The 18,285-nt window shown below is 44.0% G+C and overlaps 1 protein-coding gene across 10 annotated transcripts in view; it reads right to left on the bottom strand.

Annotated features, from left to right (window-relative positions):
• Window positions 1–6,510: 6,510 nt before the first annotated feature.
• cacna1g (calcium channel, voltage-dependent, T type, alpha 1G subunit) overlaps window positions 6,511–18,285 on the bottom strand; it is a 347,077-nt gene continuing 335,302 nt past the window's right edge. For 7 of the 10 annotated variants that reach the window (XM_079577933.1, XM_079577934.1, XM_079577929.1 and 4 more), the window contains 5 exons: window positions 17,705–17,854; window positions 14,761–14,886; window positions 9,568–9,769; window positions 8,567–8,733; window positions 6,511–7,882 (listed from right to left, as the gene is read on the bottom strand). In XM_079577933.1, the coding sequence (XP_079434059.1) occupies window positions 7,148–7,882; window positions 8,567–8,733; window positions 9,568–9,769; window positions 14,761–14,886; window positions 17,705–17,854 (1,380 nt within the window). In that variant the 3' untranslated portion in view covers window positions 6,511–7,147. The remainder of the gene's footprint in view (window positions 7,883–8,566; window positions 8,734–9,567; window positions 9,770–14,760; window positions 14,887–17,704; window positions 17,855–18,285) is intronic. The other 3 variants (XM_079577938.1, XM_079577930.1, XM_079577937.1) reach the window with 2 other exon arrangements.

Below are 18,285 nucleotides of genomic sequence, written 5' to 3'. Positions count from 1 at the left end.
TCTGCGCTGTTCCTCAGTCCTTTATTGTCCTTCCGATTGATCATTTATATAGAACAGGAAGCGTGACTGCACTGTCCACTGCATCCACAGTATTTTTTACAATCATTTCTCTTCTTCGTTTTGACGGACGGGGAGTGTTGTGGAGCAGAGGGACCTGCAGGAGGAAGAGGAAGGAGGTGGAGGAGCTGACCAGTGCAGGACACCATGCCAGGGTGTCTGCAGAATTGGACAAGTCAAATTTAAGACTTTTTAAGACCTTTTTAAGACTACAAAATCTCAAAAATAAGACCTGTTTTTGAACGCGACTGTAAAGAAAATCACTGTCACAAAAATCCAAATGTCAAAGTGTTGTTTCTGATTTCACTGTGGGATGTACAAATGTAAGAACTTCATTTTTCACATTAGGCATTTTAACAACCATTCAAGTTTTAACAACCTTATCCCATAATAAGAATATTGAGATTGAATAATTACTCACAATTATCGACTGAATGAAAGAAAACAACAGATATTTAGTTTTTGTATTTGAAATGCTTTGTAATACTTGAGCTGGTAAACATTCACTGTTTCTAAAAATAAAAGCTGCTTTTCGGCTGCAAAGAACAACACAAAACACTGTCAACTTTACAACTAATTAATGATCATAATTATTTTAATTATATTATTATTAGGCCAGAATCTAGTCTAGGTTTTATGTTTTCTAAACTTCTTTGTCAGATGTTTTGATGAACAAAGTGAGAAACGTGTTTCTAAAGTAACAGGACTTTCACTTTCCTTCTGTCCCTGAGCAGAGGAGCGTTAGCTTTGTGTTTCCCAACATTTGGACAAACTTTATTGTGAATGATGCCGTTCATGACCTTGAGTTGGATATTTACAGCGAAGGATTATCTCCACGTTGTTTCATATTGGACGTATCAGCGCATTTTGCTGCAACTTTCCCACGACAGTAAACACTGCTGACTTCAATCGTTTTTTTGGGCTCTGAAGCTCTGAAGGAGAGTCCTTCTGCCTCGCTCAAGCATCGGTGAGTTTACGCGTTGTTTGTGGCAGCGGCCAGTGCGTCCGCGTGGAAAAATGGAGGGGTCGCTTCGCCCTCTCGGACCATGTAAATGAGCTCATCGGTGCTTCTGTGCATTTATTTGTCTACTTTTTAAACTAAACTATGTGCAAATAATTGGGTCGTTGAACGTTATTTTTTTAAGACCAGCTTACCATGGATTTAAGACCAAATAGGCAGAATTTTAGACTTTTTAAGGCCTTAAATTTGGATTCTTGAATTTTAGACTTTTTAAAGAGGGGGTATTATGCTTTTTTCAGTCACATAGCACCAGTCTATATCACACTACAATGATGACTAAACCTTCTGTTGGTCTGTAAATGCAGTAAATTAGAATAACTGCCTTGTATAAAATGTCTCTCTCAGAATGGCTGTAGCGAATGTCTTGAAATAGGCCTCTGTCTCTTTTAGAACCTCTGACCCTTATCGACACGCCCCCTCCACACGCTGTCTGTGGCATCAGTGGGGAGGGGGTTCTGCTGAGGAGCAGTGGTTGGTTACTCGGCTGGTGACGAAAGCTCGGAGGCGTCTCCAGGAGGTGGGGGCGTTCCTAGGAGGACTCAGGCAAACCTATCCCTAAAATGGCCGCCATCAGAGTTTTTACAGATTACTCAAAAATACGTGAATGTGCCAAGGCAACACTTCAGGCATGTTTTTAATGAGGGAATGACAGAATAACATGATGTAAAGCTTGAAAAAGTCGATTTTGCATAATACCCCCTTTAAGACTTTTAAAGACCCCGCGGATACCCTGCCATGCTCTGAAACAGGGACAAACCCAGGAGGCGCTGCATCGTTTCAGAGGAGACTGAAGGCAGGTTTCCTCCGGGTTCTACGGTTTCCTCAACCTCCAAAAACATGTCAGGTTGGCCCACAGTGGCGGAGCGGCTCAGTACTAAACAACCCCTTAACACAATTTCGTTGTACAATGACAAATAAAGTACTTACTTACTTACTTAACACTGGCTGTATGGGTGTTTAGCATAGCACCTTTACTTTTGATCACAATTGCCTCCAGGATCAACAGTTTTGTAGGCTTTCTGGTGAGAGGGCACAATTGACCCTGGAGCCACTAGGATGGAAAGTAAAGGCGCCATGCTAACCGCTCGTACAGCCGCTGGGTCACTGAAAGCTCAAATATGTACTAATAGAAAGCTTTTTTCGAATCAAAATGATTGAGGCCTTCAAAATTTTCCGTCAAAGCAAAGAATATTCCTTAAATGACAAAGAATTTTCAGTTAACCTCTGGTTAGAACAATCAGATAACCCACTAATCAGATCTGATGCGTTTACATTCACTAAAGAAATTGGAGGATCCAACACTCAGCGTTCTACATGTGCAAGTGCAGATTTGGATTTTTAGAGCAACTGAACTACCTCCCTAAACTGGACCTGATCAACATATTTAATGTTTGAATTGAATTCCTTGCAAAAATGTAACTTTTTTTTACACATAAACAGTGTAAGCAGGGCAGGGGAAGCATCTTGATGAATTTTCGCTCAAAAAACAAACCCTAAAAGCTGGAATAAACATTTTTCATATTCACCCAAGTGCTTACCTGTTTGTGATTAGCTGATGTTTCCCTTCAGAAGGTGACGTGGGAATGTTCAACTATAATGTTTAACAAGCTTTTGAGCAACAGCAATTGGGTACTCATTTTTAGAATAAAACCATATTTTTTCTATTACTATTACTATTACTATCACTAGATAGATCCATTACATTGCAGCAGAAGTGGTAAAAATGTGCAGTGTCTCAGTAGAGTGCATTTAAGGATTGGGGATTGTTCACACTGTCTCACAGTTGGTTAAAAAAAAACTTTCACTGCTCACTTCCTTTGCACTACATCCACAACGGGCTGAGCGTGCAGCTTTTGTTTTGCTTTTCCTTAAATTACAAATGTTACATTATGCAAAGCCCTCTCCGCCGCAGCGCTGACTCCACTGTTTTCTTCAGTGCGATCAACAGGAATCCTCCCGTTCGCCGTCAGGAATTATTGGCCTCTGGAGAATTGAAACTAAAGTTAATACATCTACACACACTGCACGCTCGCTCCTCTTGTAGCTCAGGCACAATTCACCTGCATGTTTGTGCGATGTATTCATAAGTCATTGTAGTATCGTGTGTCGGCAGTGTGAAGAGTAGTGGCCCTAGGAGACAGCCTTGAGGCCAGCCAATATTGACTATTATGGGCGAGGAAGCAAGTTTTATTTTTATCAATCAAACAATCAATTAATTTATGTTTTCTGTGACAAAACTTCTGTTGCCTCCCAAACTGAAGTGTTTTGGGTCTTTTTGTTTCTTTTTTCCTGTGAATGTTGTTGTTGTGGGGGGTCTAGAATGCTTTTGGGACGCTTTGTAACATCATTGTTAGTCAGTTAGCAAAACTTCACTTTCAACAGTAGCCTCTTGCCAGTCATAAGTCATTGTAATATTATGTGTCAGCAGTGTGAAGAGTACTGGCCCTAGGAGACAGCCTTGAGGCCAGCCAATATTGACTATTATGGGTGAAGAAGCAAGTTTTATTTTTATCAGTCAAACAATCAATTCATTTATGTTTTCTGCGATAAAACTTCTGTTGCTTCCCAAACGTATGTGTTTTGTGTCTTTTTGTTACTTTTTCCCTGTGAATGTTGTTTTGGGGGGTCTAGAATGTTTTTGGGAAATTTTGTCACATCGTTGTTAGTCAGTTAGCCAAACTTCACTTTCAACAGTAGCCTCTTGCCAGTCATAAGTCATTGTAATATCGCGTGTCGGCAGTGTGAAGAATAGTGGCCCTAGGAGACAGCCTTGAGGCCAGCCAATATTGACAATTGTGGATGAGGAAGTTTATTTTTATCTATCAAACAATCAATTCATTTACTGTTTTCTGGGACAAAACTTCTGTTGCTTCCCAAACTGAAGTGTTTTGTTGAAAATAAAGCGCACACTTGTAGCATCATGTTTTAAGGTTATGTTGTTGTCCCTACAGTGCAACTCTGAAGCCAATCAAATCACAGTGACTCAGAGTGGGTTGGGCTAAAATGTTCCAAGTTCCAAGCTCTGAGACAAAAACAAATATTTCAGCGCTCGAACTGGAGAGTGATTGATGAAAAGCTGCTCCTGATCTTGGAACGGAGTCACGGAAAGCAGTGAAATCAAGTCAATTGGACAAAGACATTCTGGCCCAAGTGACAACAATAAAAGTTACTAATGACCAAATAAGTGGAAACATATTGCAACATGAACCCAGACCCGACGAATCAAACCACAAGACTCAGCAGTTTTGTGCTTAAAAATCCAAGCTCTGTTTATTGATTTGCATTTTTTTATATATATTTATATTCATATATTATTCCTACAAATACATGGTTTTCAGCACTTTGAAAAAACGTTGACTTCCTTTAGTAAAACCAAGAAAGCTAGAAATATCCTACAGTGAAAATAAAAAAAAATAGACAGATCAACCGTTTTGACAGAAAAGAAAAAAAAAAACACAACAAAAAAACGTAAAAACAACAAATTGAAAAAAAAAATAACCCAAACAAAAAACATTAAAAAAACGACATCCTGTACAAACACTATGGCCCAATAATTTAAGAAAATAGTGTCTCTAAAACGTCCATATTGCTTATCGCCTCGCGGGAGCGGCGCGGGCAGTTCATCGCTCTGGAGGCGTGGTCCGAGACACGGGGAAGGGGGGGGGGACATGTCCACGTCGTCCCGCGTCCCCGTCCGCTCGGGGGGGGTTTGGCAGTATTGTACAAAGACAAAGAAAACTCGCTTAAAGCTCATTTATGCTCCAGCTTCGCGCACGGCGGGATTGGCGTACGGCTTTTCTTCTGTTCGGGGTTTTTGTGACGTGAAAGTGGACTTATGCGGTAACGTGGCTCCTTTTAGCCGCTCTTTCTGGGGACTTGTGCGTTAGTTAAAGGTCAGGAATTACACTGCGTGGTTGGCTCCTCTTTTAGAACAAGCACGATTCACCGACATGTTGATGATATATAATCGTAAGTCATTGTAATGTTGTGTATCAGCAGTGTGAAGAGTAGTGGCCCTAGGAGACAGCCTTAAGGCCAGCCAATATCAACAATTATGGGGGAAGTTGTTTTATTTTTTTTGTTTTAAAACAACTACACATGACCAATGTTAGTTAAGGCGCCCTCACCTGGCAGCTTGACAAAAATACACAATGCAAGGCTGTTTTTTTTAACAAACTAATGGCGCCCTGGTAAACAATGAGTTAACAATCGCTCAGGACGGGCCCGTGATGGTTTAAGCATGTAGACGACATGAGTTAAAATCTTCAGAATATAGTTTTTAAGCGTTCGGGGGCGAGACGCTGCAGGTCAACAGGGGAAAAAATAATGTAATATTTTAGAGATATCAATTTGAAACTTTTGCTGTAGGTTACTGTCATAAAATAATTTAGAAAAATACTTCAACTTTTCTGTAAAAAAAGGGCCTTTTATGCATAAAAATGGCTTTAATTCCCTTTCATTTCAGAAACTAAATCTAAAACGGAAGGATCGAGTCAGGTATAAATTGATGGTTTTATTGTGTTGCTGTTTTTGTCTTAAAGTGGATTTTGGATCTTTGGAACAAGCTCTGCATCCTGTTAACTGCCACCTTCTTGTTCGTGGAGTTATTTTCTCCAATTATGCATATTCAAATCTCAAAGCGCTACAGCCCATATGCCAGTGTGACACCCCAATTGAAAGCCTATACCTTCTAGTTTAAAAAAACATCACATTTTCCGTCCCAAATCCCAAACCTCACCCCTCACGCCTGATCAGGGGGACTGCAGGTAACAGGTCAAAAGTGATGAAATCTGTTAAAATCTTAAAGCTCAAAAAATCATGCAGGAACAAGATATTTAAAAGATCCTTTCAGAAAAAGTTGGGTCTTAAGACGGAAAAGTTTGGAGTCTGTAGGCGCTTCAAAAGTGGAGAAAAAAATAATTTTGAGAAAATGGCCCGAAAGAGGAAATGATCAAAATTTGGATCACAGATCAGAACAGATCATGAAAGGTTTTGGAGAAGTATGGATCGAAGTGCTACTGGAGCATTACTCCAAACTGAATACAGCAAAGTAAGATGCTTAACTTGCCAGACGTTTAAATGTCAGAAACAGCCAGCTTTGATAAACAGTGTGTCCCCTTTAAAGCCTCCATCAGCCATTCGCTTTTGTTTTTTAACACCTCCAGGTTAACGATCACTAAAAGTACTAATGTCTCCTTTTTCATCCTCCGTAAATGCAAATACAATATACAGTTATGAGACGAAATGGATTCTGCTCCGTGCGCATTTGGAAGGGGGAGCATAAATGAGCCTTACACCAGTGCCGCGCTCCGTCAATACCCAGCTTTTTCTCATGGTCGTAGTACCTTTTTTATACTCTCTACAGCATTATTACTAGCACTAAGGATACCAGCATGGATACGCCGAGTGCGCTGTGTACTGCATGTGTTTACTGCATGTGTATACTGTATGTGTATACTGTATGTGTGTGTGTGCTGCACTCCTCCGCTGTGGGGGCCCCAGGTGTGAGACAGTCGCCTCACACTCACAATGTTTACCCGCCGGAGGAAGAGGTAAAGTCATTTCCTCGGCCCGAACTGGGGGATGGGGGGAATGACCCGGATATCGTTTTTTTTTACGGACACACATTTGCAAATATAAGGGGTGAATGCACGCATATAAAGACAGATCTGCTGAGCTTACGTTTGAGTTGAAAGGGCTCTGTCAGGGACCAGGACAGTGAGAACATTTTCTCTGCTACTAGAAATGTTTGGTTGGAATCCGCATGTAAACCTAGTGACTGTTATTACAGCAGGTGTGATACGATCAGTCAGTGCCTACTTCATAACCTCTACAGCCTCTTGTACTTTTTATGGATCTGAAAACTAAGTATGTGCCAGTGATGAGCGACCAACTCCACAACGGCACAAAACAATGAAAATGATGTCTTTTGCACATTTCCTTCTGTTTGTCCCAAATACCGTCAAAGGCCTCGTCTTTTTTCCTAAGTCAGGCATGTCCAGGGGTCTGTGCGGTCAGTGGCCCACAGCAGAGGTGTGCGGGGGTCTGTGTGGTCAGTGTGGAGAGACCTCAGTGCTCCGAGCTGCTCTTCTCAAACGAGAAGCTGGGCAGAGTCAACAGTTTGGGGTTGTTGTTCTTGGGCGAGCCCCGCTCAGGCCCTGAGCCCTCCCCTAAAGTCAGGTCAAAGGAGTCTTTAGAGTCACTAGAGGGCGCCCTCCTCCTCAGGCAGGTGTCGTGGCCCGGCAGGAGGGGGGGCAGCCCGCTCAGGCTGGGGAAGTCTGGGGGGTCCACAGAAATACACGGAGGGCTCATCTTCTTTTTCCTACGCGGTGAGGGCAGCTGGGTGGAGGTCTGCAGACTGTCCCCGCGAGAGACGAAGCCGGAGGAGGTGGAGGCGTGGCTGCGCTGGGGGCTGGACTCCACAGACGAACACACCTCCACAGAGTGCCGCCGCGGCTCGTCCAGCCACGACAGTGGGCGCGGCCGGGGGAGGAGCCTGCCGCGGCCCCGTGTGTCCACGCTGTGGAAGCGCTTCAGCCCGCGGTTCTGCCGCTCGGGATACTCTGTGCTGCAGGTGAGGAGAGACACCTCCTGGTCCGCCAGGGACTCCCGGTCCTGGCCCGCCGGCGAGGGAGGGTCCAACGTGTGCTGCTCGCTGGACGGGACACAGGCTGCAGGGACGGGCTGCTGCACCACGAGACAGCAGGGCGGGGACGACTCCACAGAGGCCACATTCACCAGTCCTTCACTGCCCTCCACTGTGTCTGCGCACAGCGCCTCCTGAGAATCAGTAGATACTGCCACCTGCAGGTCGGAGGAGGGAGGAGGGAGGAGGGAGGAGGGAGGAGGGGCAACGGGGACAGAACATTCATGTTAAAGTCTGAACGTGTCGTTTTGAAAGATGAAACAAAGACTGTCCTCACATAGAACAGGACACAGTAGAGTGGAACGTGGTGGAGCAGGTGAATCCTTCCACTCATGAACAGAGGGGGATTTAGAGCAGTGAAAAGTAGTTGTATTTTTATCCACTCTAATCTGTCTCCATGGTAACCTGTTCGTATTAACTATGCCAACGCACTGTACTGGTGCTCTTGTTATATTTAAATGTGCTATACTTAGATGGTTTGATGCAGGGAGGAAACTCACAAACACACGGATGATATGTAGACATTTGGCACCATCTACTGGACAAACCTGCCAACTGCAGCTTTTAGATACAATACAAGCCATAGTAAATCATGCAGATATTTTAATCCACTGTTCTCCATCCTCCTGACAGTGTCTTTGAGGAGATAGACACATGTCCTTTTCCAGATTCATTGATGATTAATAATAAATAAATAAATAAAATAACATAACTTTATCCAATTGTTTAAAAAAACTACTAAAACATACTTATATAGGGCCATGCCAGGCTTAAGCTATTAAGCTAGGCTGGACCAGAGCGAGACTGGATGTAAACCCGGCCTGTGTGCAGTCTGCAGTCACCTGTCTGCGCAGTGGCCGGCTAAGCGTGTGGTGGCGTCGGGGCGGGGGCAGGCGGGGGATGGCCTCAGAGTCCGACACGCTGTGGGGTCTGATGGGTCTGAAGAGCTCCGATGGGATGGTAAGCTGCTGGGACTCCTCAGGTTGGGAGCGCACTGAGCTGCTGGAGCCTGGGCACACACACACACCACACACACCACACACACACACACACACCACACACACACAAACATACCACACAGACACACACAGGGAAGATATTATATTAACATTTATTCAGAGCTGTTTGGCCAAGCTCTCAGTCATACAGTTTTGACTGAGACTTACTATTAGCTCCACCATGTTGTTAGCCTAAACCTTGTTTTAATCTTCTCGATAAAGTAAAGACACAGCTAATGCTATAACAGTTAACAAGATGCTAACGTTACATGAACATTTCTAGGGATGTCCCGATCAGGATTTTTGGCCCCCGATCCGAGTCTGAGTCATTTGATTTTGAGAATTGCCAGATACCGTTCCTGATCCGATACCTAACATTACATTTCTCCACACTAGATATATTTCAAAACATGTTTTGTACCGTTATAATGAAGGCTGTGAGTTAAAAGTAGCATTCACTTCACTAGTGCAGTGATTTTGTTAAAGTGTTATCATCAGCTACACTCCTGCCATGACTGTCTCTTGCATTTTTCCAAATGTGTGGTGGGTAATTTTGTTCGTAATTAGCGTACACAAAACGATTTCAAGAAAATTTGATGTAATGATTCCTTTGCCATTTTCCCTTTGATCACATCGCCCTGTGTCCCCATGTTTCTCCAAATATGTTGTAAACATTTGGTCCTATGACCTCGCAGGCAACATTGGGCTAAATGTCCGGGACAAATATCTTGTGAAAGGTTGTAACACTTCAGCATCTAAACGTGACACAAATATCATGGTATCAATCTAAACGTTTTTTTTCTCGTACCAAGATGTGCTCCCTGTGGCAAAACGGTTACCCTCACCTGACTGGCCCCTGTGCGAGGCCCCTATGTGCTGCGGCCTGTGCGTCTGTGGGTGGAGCTGTGCGGACTTGCTGGCGGCTGATTGGTCGAGGGGCGGGAACATGTAGCTGTCATTGGGGAGGGAGTGTGTGCGTCCCACTGCCGGCTTCCGGACGCTCAGCAGGTGCTCCTCCCGGGGCCCATCCCCGTTTAGGCTCTCAGGCTGGAGACAGAGAGGACACAGTCAGGCCCCGACGCCCCATCACAACAGGAGGAAAAAACATGGGATCGTTTAAGCTGTGAGAAATCAGAGAGGAGTCTGAATTATTTTAGAGTGTAAGATCCCAAATGTGCTCTCTGTGAAGCCAAGCAGCACATTTACTCGACTCAAGGGCGGACTTTGTGAGACTCGTAATTTGGAAAATCTAAATGGCGTTTTTTTGTTGTTGCTTGAATTAAGAGAATATAGATTAAGTTTGGATCATCTTGAAATAGGATTGCAAATGGAAAAAGCATTTTTGTTTGGCTCAAAATAAGTGAGCTTAACATACATTTAAAGTAAGGAAACAACATTGGATTTGGACAAAAGTAGATGCAAAGGGCGAGGATTGCGCTCCTCTTCGTTCTTCGGGCCGTGGTGCTGACATGGTTGCAAGACCACCCCCTGGTGGTTAGGGGTGACTCCAGAATGGTTCACAACAACATGGAAACCAATAAGAACTTTACACGTGTCAAAAACTACTTTAAAGCCTGGCTCCAGAGAGTTTTCTCCGCCTGCCTTTTGAGGAACCTGCAGCAGGGTGTTAATTTCACACACCACATGGGCTCATAACCATGAATGAGGCGGAATGGCGTCAATGTATCTCCAAAAAAACATGCTTGTTCCATTGGCAAACTTAGTTTAAGACAGCCCAAAATGCATTGAAATTCGATTTGTTCAATCGCTTTTAAGTAATGTCCTTATCTTTTTTTCCAGGGTCTGGAAAAAAGGACTCGCTAATTTCTCCGTTTCTCTCAGAACATATTGATGTGCATGGACCTTTGGAGATATATCTACTACACAGAGCAGATTATCCGTCTATAGCACCCAGAGATGAAATGTGTTTGGGAAGGGTATATTCAACCCATTCTTCAATGACTCTGGAGCTCTCTACGGAGTCATTGTCACTATCTAGTCCAGGACCTTGGTCAGGAGGATGGGCCTACACTGCTTGTATTTGGACCATCAGAGAAGTACCCATATGAAACTCGTGACACCAGAACGTGAGGCGAGCGACTTTTCTAAACCCCGGAAAAATCAACCACATTAATACAGAACAGATTCGGAGTAGGGGTGGGACGCTTCAGCAGCTGTTGCCAACTTGGAGAGTGATCGTAGAAACGACAATCAATTGCATACAGTTCGCAAGTTAGGCTACGGCGGAAAACTTTTCCGAATACTGGAACCCGTTCAGTGTATTTTTCTAGCAGGCCGATCTCAGCCGCTTTGCATTATGGCGACCAGATAAACGAGGACTCGCGGAAATCGATAATGTCACAGTTCTGACCTGAACACCGATTGGCTAACCTTTTGTCTTATTGCAAACGTATACTTATTTACCCTGGAGCGTACAATCAAGCAACGGTGTTTTCCAGCTGCCTCGTAAATCCCACCCCTAGTCTGAAAGTCACGCAAAATCGGACAACGAGAATTGGACGAGGACCCACATAGAAAGCACACAGGATTAACACAGGGACAAAGGAAGGACAGAAGGGGTTTCGAGGAAGAGAGAGCGAGAGAAAGAACTTGGAACTGTGGAGGAGGAAGCGCACTACTCTACTGGACTGGACTGGAGGACTAGACAGGAGCTGGAAAGGTGGGATGAAAACATTAGATTCTCCAGCGTCTCTCAATGCTACATGTTCCACAACTTTTCTGTTTTTGGTTCTTTGGTATTTTCCCGCAGTGCAACGGACAGGTGTTCCAATATTCAAAGAGTGGCGCACTTGCTTCGGCTCTTTATAACTTTAACAGGAGAGATGAGCCCAGGAGGAGATGGAACAAGATTTTGGCAAGTTCACATGTTTTAAAACTTGTAATAACAATAGGCCGAGAGGTCTCTGAGAGGTCTCTGAGAGGTCTCTGAGGTCTCCAAGAGATCTCTGAGGTCTTCAAGAGGTCTCGGAGAGGTCTCTGAGGGGTCTTCGAGAGGTCTCTGAGGTCTTCGAGAGGTCTCGGAGAGGTCTCTGAGGGGTCTTTGAGAGGGCTCTGAGTCTTCGAGAGGTCTCTGAGGGGTCTCCAAGAGGGCTCTGAGAGGTCTCTGAGAGGTCTCTGAGGTCTTCGAGAGGTCTCGGAGAGGTCTCTGAGGTCTTCGAGAGGTCTCGGAGAGGTCTCTGAGGGGTCTCTGAGAGGTCTCTGAGTCTTCGAGAGGTCTCTGAGGGGTCTTGGAGAGGTTTCTGAGGTCTCTGAGAGGTCTCTGAGTCTTCGAGAGGTCTCTAAGAGGTCTCTGAGGTCTTCGAGAGGTCTCTGAGGTCTCCAAGAGGTCTCTGAGAGGTCTCCAAGAGGTCTCTGAGAGGTCTCCGAGAGGTCTCTGAGGTCTTCGAGAGGTCTCTGAGTCTTGGAGAGGTCTCTGAGGTCTCTGAGAGGTCTCTGAGAGGTCTCCAAGAGGTCTCTGAGAGGTCTCCGAGAGGTCTCTGAGGTCTTGGAGAAGTCTCTGAGTCTTGGAGAGGTCTCTGAGGTCTCTGAGGTCTCTGAGAGGTCTCTGAGTCTTCGAGAGGTCTCTGAGGGGTCTTGGAGAGGTCTCTGAGTCTTCGAGAGGTCTCTAAGGGGTCTCTGAGAGGTCTCTGACGTCTCTGAGAGGTCTCTGAGTCTTCGAGAGGTCTCTGAGGGGTCTTGGAGAGGTTTCTGAGGTCTCTGAGAGGTCTCTGAGTCTTCGAGAGGTCTCTAAGAGGTCTCTAAGAGGTCTCTGAGAGGTCTCTGAGGTCTTCGAGAGGTCAAAGAGAGGTCTGCGCGGTCTCAGGCAGTTGTGTTGCAGATACCAAGGAAAGCTCAAAGAGACTCCATACAACTCTTTGTGATCTCCTTGGTATCCGACAGGTCTCGGAGACACTGCAGGGAAGTCACAGAAACGTCTCACAGGTTCAGCAAAACAAATAGTGTTCGCAACATTGTTGCAGCTGCTTGACACCGTGTAGACCTCAAGACCATGCAGAGACTCCGCTGAAATCAAACCTGTTCACAGAGACTACCTGGAGACTCGCCTTATCTCCAGGGGACGTCTCGGAGACATTTCTGTGACCAGTGGCAACTTGAGTCACCAACTGGTCTCCAACTACTCTCCAGGCCGGTGAGAAAGGCCCTTTGCTCAGTTTTTGGTGATCATTTTTAGTAAGTTAAAGTAAGTTATTATTTTCCTGATTTAGTTATAATATTAATAAAACAAATAATAAAACAAATCCCCCAAAGCATTTTTCCGCGTAGAGGATCTTAATGAAAGGATGCATTTTGGAGCAACGTTTCGATGGAGGAGGAGCATCAGAACGAACATATTAAAAGAGAAAGGCAGATGCTGTTTCATGGACTCAAACAATTCAATGTTTAATAAGCAAAAGAGTTCTAGAAATTTGTACCAAAGCGGACAACAAAATGGTTTTGGACGTCCATCTAAATAGTTAAAAGTCCAATCAGCTTGGCATGAATTGTCTTTACGTTACTGTTACACATATTGATTGAGCACAGACACAAAACAAGGTCATGGTGACCCTCCATTCTCGACGACCGGCGACATGTGAGGAGAGAGACCTAACGGCCATGCTAGCTCTGCATTTTTGGACAACGCCCGGCTGATAATTACCTCCCGACGCCACAGCGACACTCTATTCATAGGTTTTTTCGATTTTGAAGCGAGATGCCCTCTCCTGTAATGACCGAGCCTTGGAAGTATTATGGAGCGATGTATAGATCAGGGGGAGGTAGATAGTGCTAATGGGCCACATGACCGGCTTGAAGATAGAGCTGATATGTGAGATGTGACTTTGGAAAGTTCTGGAAGGGCAGAAGCTCATTGTGTAAAGGACAGAGGACACGTGTGTTAAGGTTTTAATGTATTGGTTTTGTTTTGTTTTGTTGACATATGGTCAAGAAGACTTCTTTTAGAGGACTTTAGGATATTCTGCTCAGTTAATGCTAGTTTTTTTATAGGTAAAAAAGGTGTCCTGGGTTAAAACTCACTAAATCAGGCTAGGAATAACATTAGAGGATTAAACGTAGACTTTTGTGGTTGGTACAGTATGTTCCACAAAGGAAATGACCACATTTGCATTAGATGGAGATGGGAAGAGTGGAATGAAAGCCTAATTTTGAGAATATGGGCACTTAACACTTAAGTTTTATATATTTCTCCCGTATTTAGCATAGACTGTATATATTAATGGACAGCTTCTCCTCACTCCTCTCCGTTTACCATAATGACCACGCTCCCCAGCTCTGACGAAGCATGTTCCTAAAAAGGGCAAAAGGGCGGGATCTTCACTGTAGACTCGGCCCTTGCGTGGCAATGCTAACAGGCCGACCCTCATTAAGTACGAGATTTCAAAAATTCTTTTTGCGAAAACCAGCCTGGTCCCCTTAATTGTAACTAACCCAGCGTTATCACAGGAGGAACATCTAGCTCTAGACAGTTCCAAAAAAATTGGGACCAGGCTTTAAAGTTGTTTTTAACGTGTCTAAAGTCCAATGCTTTTCAATGGGGGAGCAGCGGCGATATGGAGGTACTACAGCAATGGCGGCCTCTAGTGTTGTGGGCATAAAGCACAGCAGCCAGCGGCCATTGGTATTTAGTCGCAGCTATGGAAACGGCCGACTCCCAGAAAGGAAACGACCATATCAATATTTGTGAATGAACACGTGTGTAAAAGACGAGAGTTTCATCTTTTTTTTTTTCAGTCTGATATTGAATTTTAGATGTTTCACGCCAAGTTATGAACAGATTTTTTTTTAAATTATGCACAGGTTGTCCAATTAGATTAATGGAGCTTGGTTCTTTTGCATAATTAACTGAAACGTTCTGACTCCTCCAATTGAACTAATCGCCTTGGGTATGTCGGCCTCGTGGCGAACGTGTAGCTTTGAGAGAGCCCTGGGAAAAAACGTTTGGACAAACTGCGGAGAGAGAAGAGGCGGGCACTGATGGGGGGGGGTGGAGGGGGGGTCAAAGCAGCAGAGGGTGTCAGTACATTGCATTCCAGGCTGGTTAGAAAAAGAGGGTTAAAGTCATCGGCCGTGCAGGAGTCGTCAGTCAGAGCCAGTGACCAGGATCTCTCCGAGCCCAGAGACAGAGCCTCCATCTCCGCTAGAGGGATCTACAGGCAGGAAGAGACAGGCGCGTGAGCAGCGGCCACATCGGACACAGCAGTGGACAGAAGAGCAGAGGTGGTTAGCTGTTGGAGGGGGACAGGTGAAGCACAGTGCCCCCTATGGGTGTTTCGAATGAAATCTATAGGGATGTTCAAAACTTACTTCTGGTTCTACTACTCTGTTTCTCAGTCTTGCATTTATGTTTGGGCTTTTGGATAACTAGTTCAGCCACCATTTTCTGTGCTTGGGTCAATTTTAGCCCCGTTTTAGAACAGTATAATAACATAAAAAGTACTTTCAATTATTTCTCTATGGGTTCTATTCTGAACTAAAGGTTTAATGACCAGCAGAGGGCAGCAGAATCTAGTTCTGATGTGATACATATACAGTACATACAAAGAACTCCAAATAAACTATTGTCGTTATTTCACAATGAAAGCATGGATGAGTTAATAATAAAAAGTGAGTCATTTTAGAAACATTAGGCTATTTAAAGTGATAGTCTGTAAGATTGCAAAACTACGAAAGAGAGACATACATTTCTAGAGTAAACAATCAAGTCCCCCTCCCACCCTCCCGATTGAAAGCAATTGCAAAATGAGGAGAGAAAGAATGACATTTCAAAAGTAAATCATCAAGCTCCTCCCCCTCCCTCCTGATTGGACCTGACAGGCCGGTTCACAGGAAAAGCTCGTCTCGTTGGTCAAAGTGATGGCACCGGGGGTACTGATTAGTGTCTGAAACAAAGGGGCTTAAGAAAATTTGTATATTTATTTGATACTACTGAAGTTACATCCAAGTTCAGGCGCAAGGGGGTCAATTGTACGCAGTCTTTTAAAATTGTTAAAACATTTTAAACTTACAGAGTTGTAACACTGTAACCAATACCATTGTTACTGGTAATTTACCTTTGATTTACAAATATTGGCAAAAAAGTGAGCGAGTCATTTTGAACTTGTTAGCTGTGAAAGCAGATCACGACCAATACTGGGACGCGAAACGTTTTACTACAAACATATGGGCACATGGTCTTTAAGTGTGGATGTCAAACTGCTTTGGGGAGTTACAGCTGTCAAGAGATGCAGGTTAGTGTGGGGGATAATGAGAGGGATTCATTAAAAACAAAAAACAAAAACACACAAATTAAAAAGGCTAATCAGATTAAACGACAGGTTTTATCATCGTGGTTTGATGCAACTTAATATGAAAAACATAGGGCTGCACATTGCACAAACTGAAGACATAAAGAAACAAAAGTTAATCCTGAGCTAGCTAGCCGCAGGTGTTCTTTACAGACAGTGTGGTGGCTATATGCTACAAGCTAATGCTAACGTCTCGAGCAGATCAAACACTGACTTAAGTGGCTCTGCAAACACTACAAACTCGTGGAGGAAGGATTTGTGTTATCTCATATGTGCCTCCATTTAGTCTTTAGAGTGGAAGCTGAATTTTGGCGAAGAGATGCTAGCTCGCTGAACTGACGCTATGGGCGACATGCACGGAATCGCTAGGTGATTTCTCTCTGGACTTTAAGATGGTGGCACAGAAGCACAGACTGTAAATTAAGAACGGACTAAGTGAGGGTGGCTTCTCCCAGAGTGTTCAGTGCAGGCTAACTGTAGCTCGTTCAAGCTAGCAATTTGTTTATGTTTTTGGAGCCAGCTACATTATTTAGAATAGGGCAAAATTGGATTGCTAAAAGGAAAAGAAAATAGAACAATGTTGTCGCTGGCATTAAGGTTCCAAGCCTAAATGAAGATGTGGGACATGGTTTAAACCTCTGCTAAATGCGCTAGATACAAATAGATATTTCATGTTCAAAGCAGCCAGAGGGGGAAAAAAGTTCTCCCATTTCTCCACCATTACTTTGACAAATGCTAAATTATAATGTATTTTTTCTACTGAATAAAGATAGAGACATGAGGAGCAAAGTGGCTCAACAGCCCATAAATACTTAAATAACTGACAATGCTAACCAGGAAGTTAACATTAGCATCATGCTACATGTTTGCATATTATGCTAACATTAGCAACGAGCACCACTTTTTGACATGACCGTTTTTTTGCTTCTACTGAAACATTTTCTGTGAAAAAACATCCATATGGACTTGATTTTGGTTTGACTTTATTTGTATGGGATAAATATGGCTAAAAAGAGTGAAACATTTTGATTCCCATGGGAGGTTTTCTCCCCCCTCGGCTAGGCCACGCCGCCATGTATGACGTGTTGCTGTAACTATTGAATGTTTCCCCGTAGTGACCACTAATCTGTAGCCCTCCACGCCGCATTCACTTCAATGTCCGGCCCACAATGAAGAAAGTCTGGACACCCCTGTGTTAAAAACATTATGCTAGCCGTGAACACAGACCCACAGGAAACGCATATGTTCACTGAGGTAGGCGTGTTTATCCCAGAGCTAATGGCTAATGGCTAATGGCTAATGGCTAATGGCTAATGGCTAATGTTTAATCAAAACAATATAAAATTTAAATAGTTAACTAAAATTGATGACAGGCTGTTTCTTTTTTGTGCAGGCTTGTTCAAAACCTTCCTACTTTTCATTTTCATTTTGTGTTAGCTGTTAGCTAGACAGAAACACCGTTTCATCTAGTAAAGTCATCCTGTTTTTAACTTGCTGCCATGTTATATTGGTAACCTGATGGCCGCTCGGTAATCTGAAGTATTGATTGGTTTGTGTCTGAACTTAGCTTTCAAACTCTCAGATTGTTTGCACCTGTGCAGCCCTACACGCGCTAAACTGAACTCTGAAAAAATAAAATAAAAAAAATAGTGGCGTCAGAGGCGTGGAGGCAGTCATTGACCTTCTTGTCGCCGCTGTGCTTCCCGGGGGGCCGCGGGGGCAGGGCGTAGAAGTGGCAGATAGAGCCCGACAGGTTATCCATCAGACTCAACTCCCCAAACTCCATAGAGCCCCGCATCACCAGGGACACCGAGTCAAGTGGCGCCCTCCGCTGGACGCACGGCGCATGGAGGGACAGGAGAGAGAGAGACAGGAGGGGGTGGACAGAGACAAGTGGACAGAGAGAGAAGACAAGTCCATCAGTGAGACGCACAGACATAAAAAAGACAAAACCACACGGATAAGAGTCACAGAAGTCCCACGAAAGCTGAAGAGTTTCATAACAAAGACACAGAACATAGGACAAAGTTACGAGTACAAGTATTTTGCCCTAAGATATCCATGATCGCATTTTCAAGAAATTTTATGAAATATTTCAAGACGATAAACCCATACATTTAATCCTGGCTCAATCCATTGTTTTGATTTTGTTCCCAATACCATTTGCCTTAATAGAAGTGTCTCACATTGTAAATATACTTTGTGTGTGCAGCTCTAGATGTCCACTGGGGGGCACTGCTGCACTGCGCTGCACCTGCCTGT

This window comes from Gobius niger (genome assembly GCF_951799975.1).
Source record: "Gobius niger genome assembly, chromosome: 19".
NCBI lineage: Eukaryota > Metazoa > Chordata > Actinopteri > Gobiiformes > Gobiidae > Gobius > Gobius niger.
The sequence above is the reverse complement of the archived record's forward strand: the minus strand, read 5'-3'. Positions and strand labels throughout refer to the sequence as shown.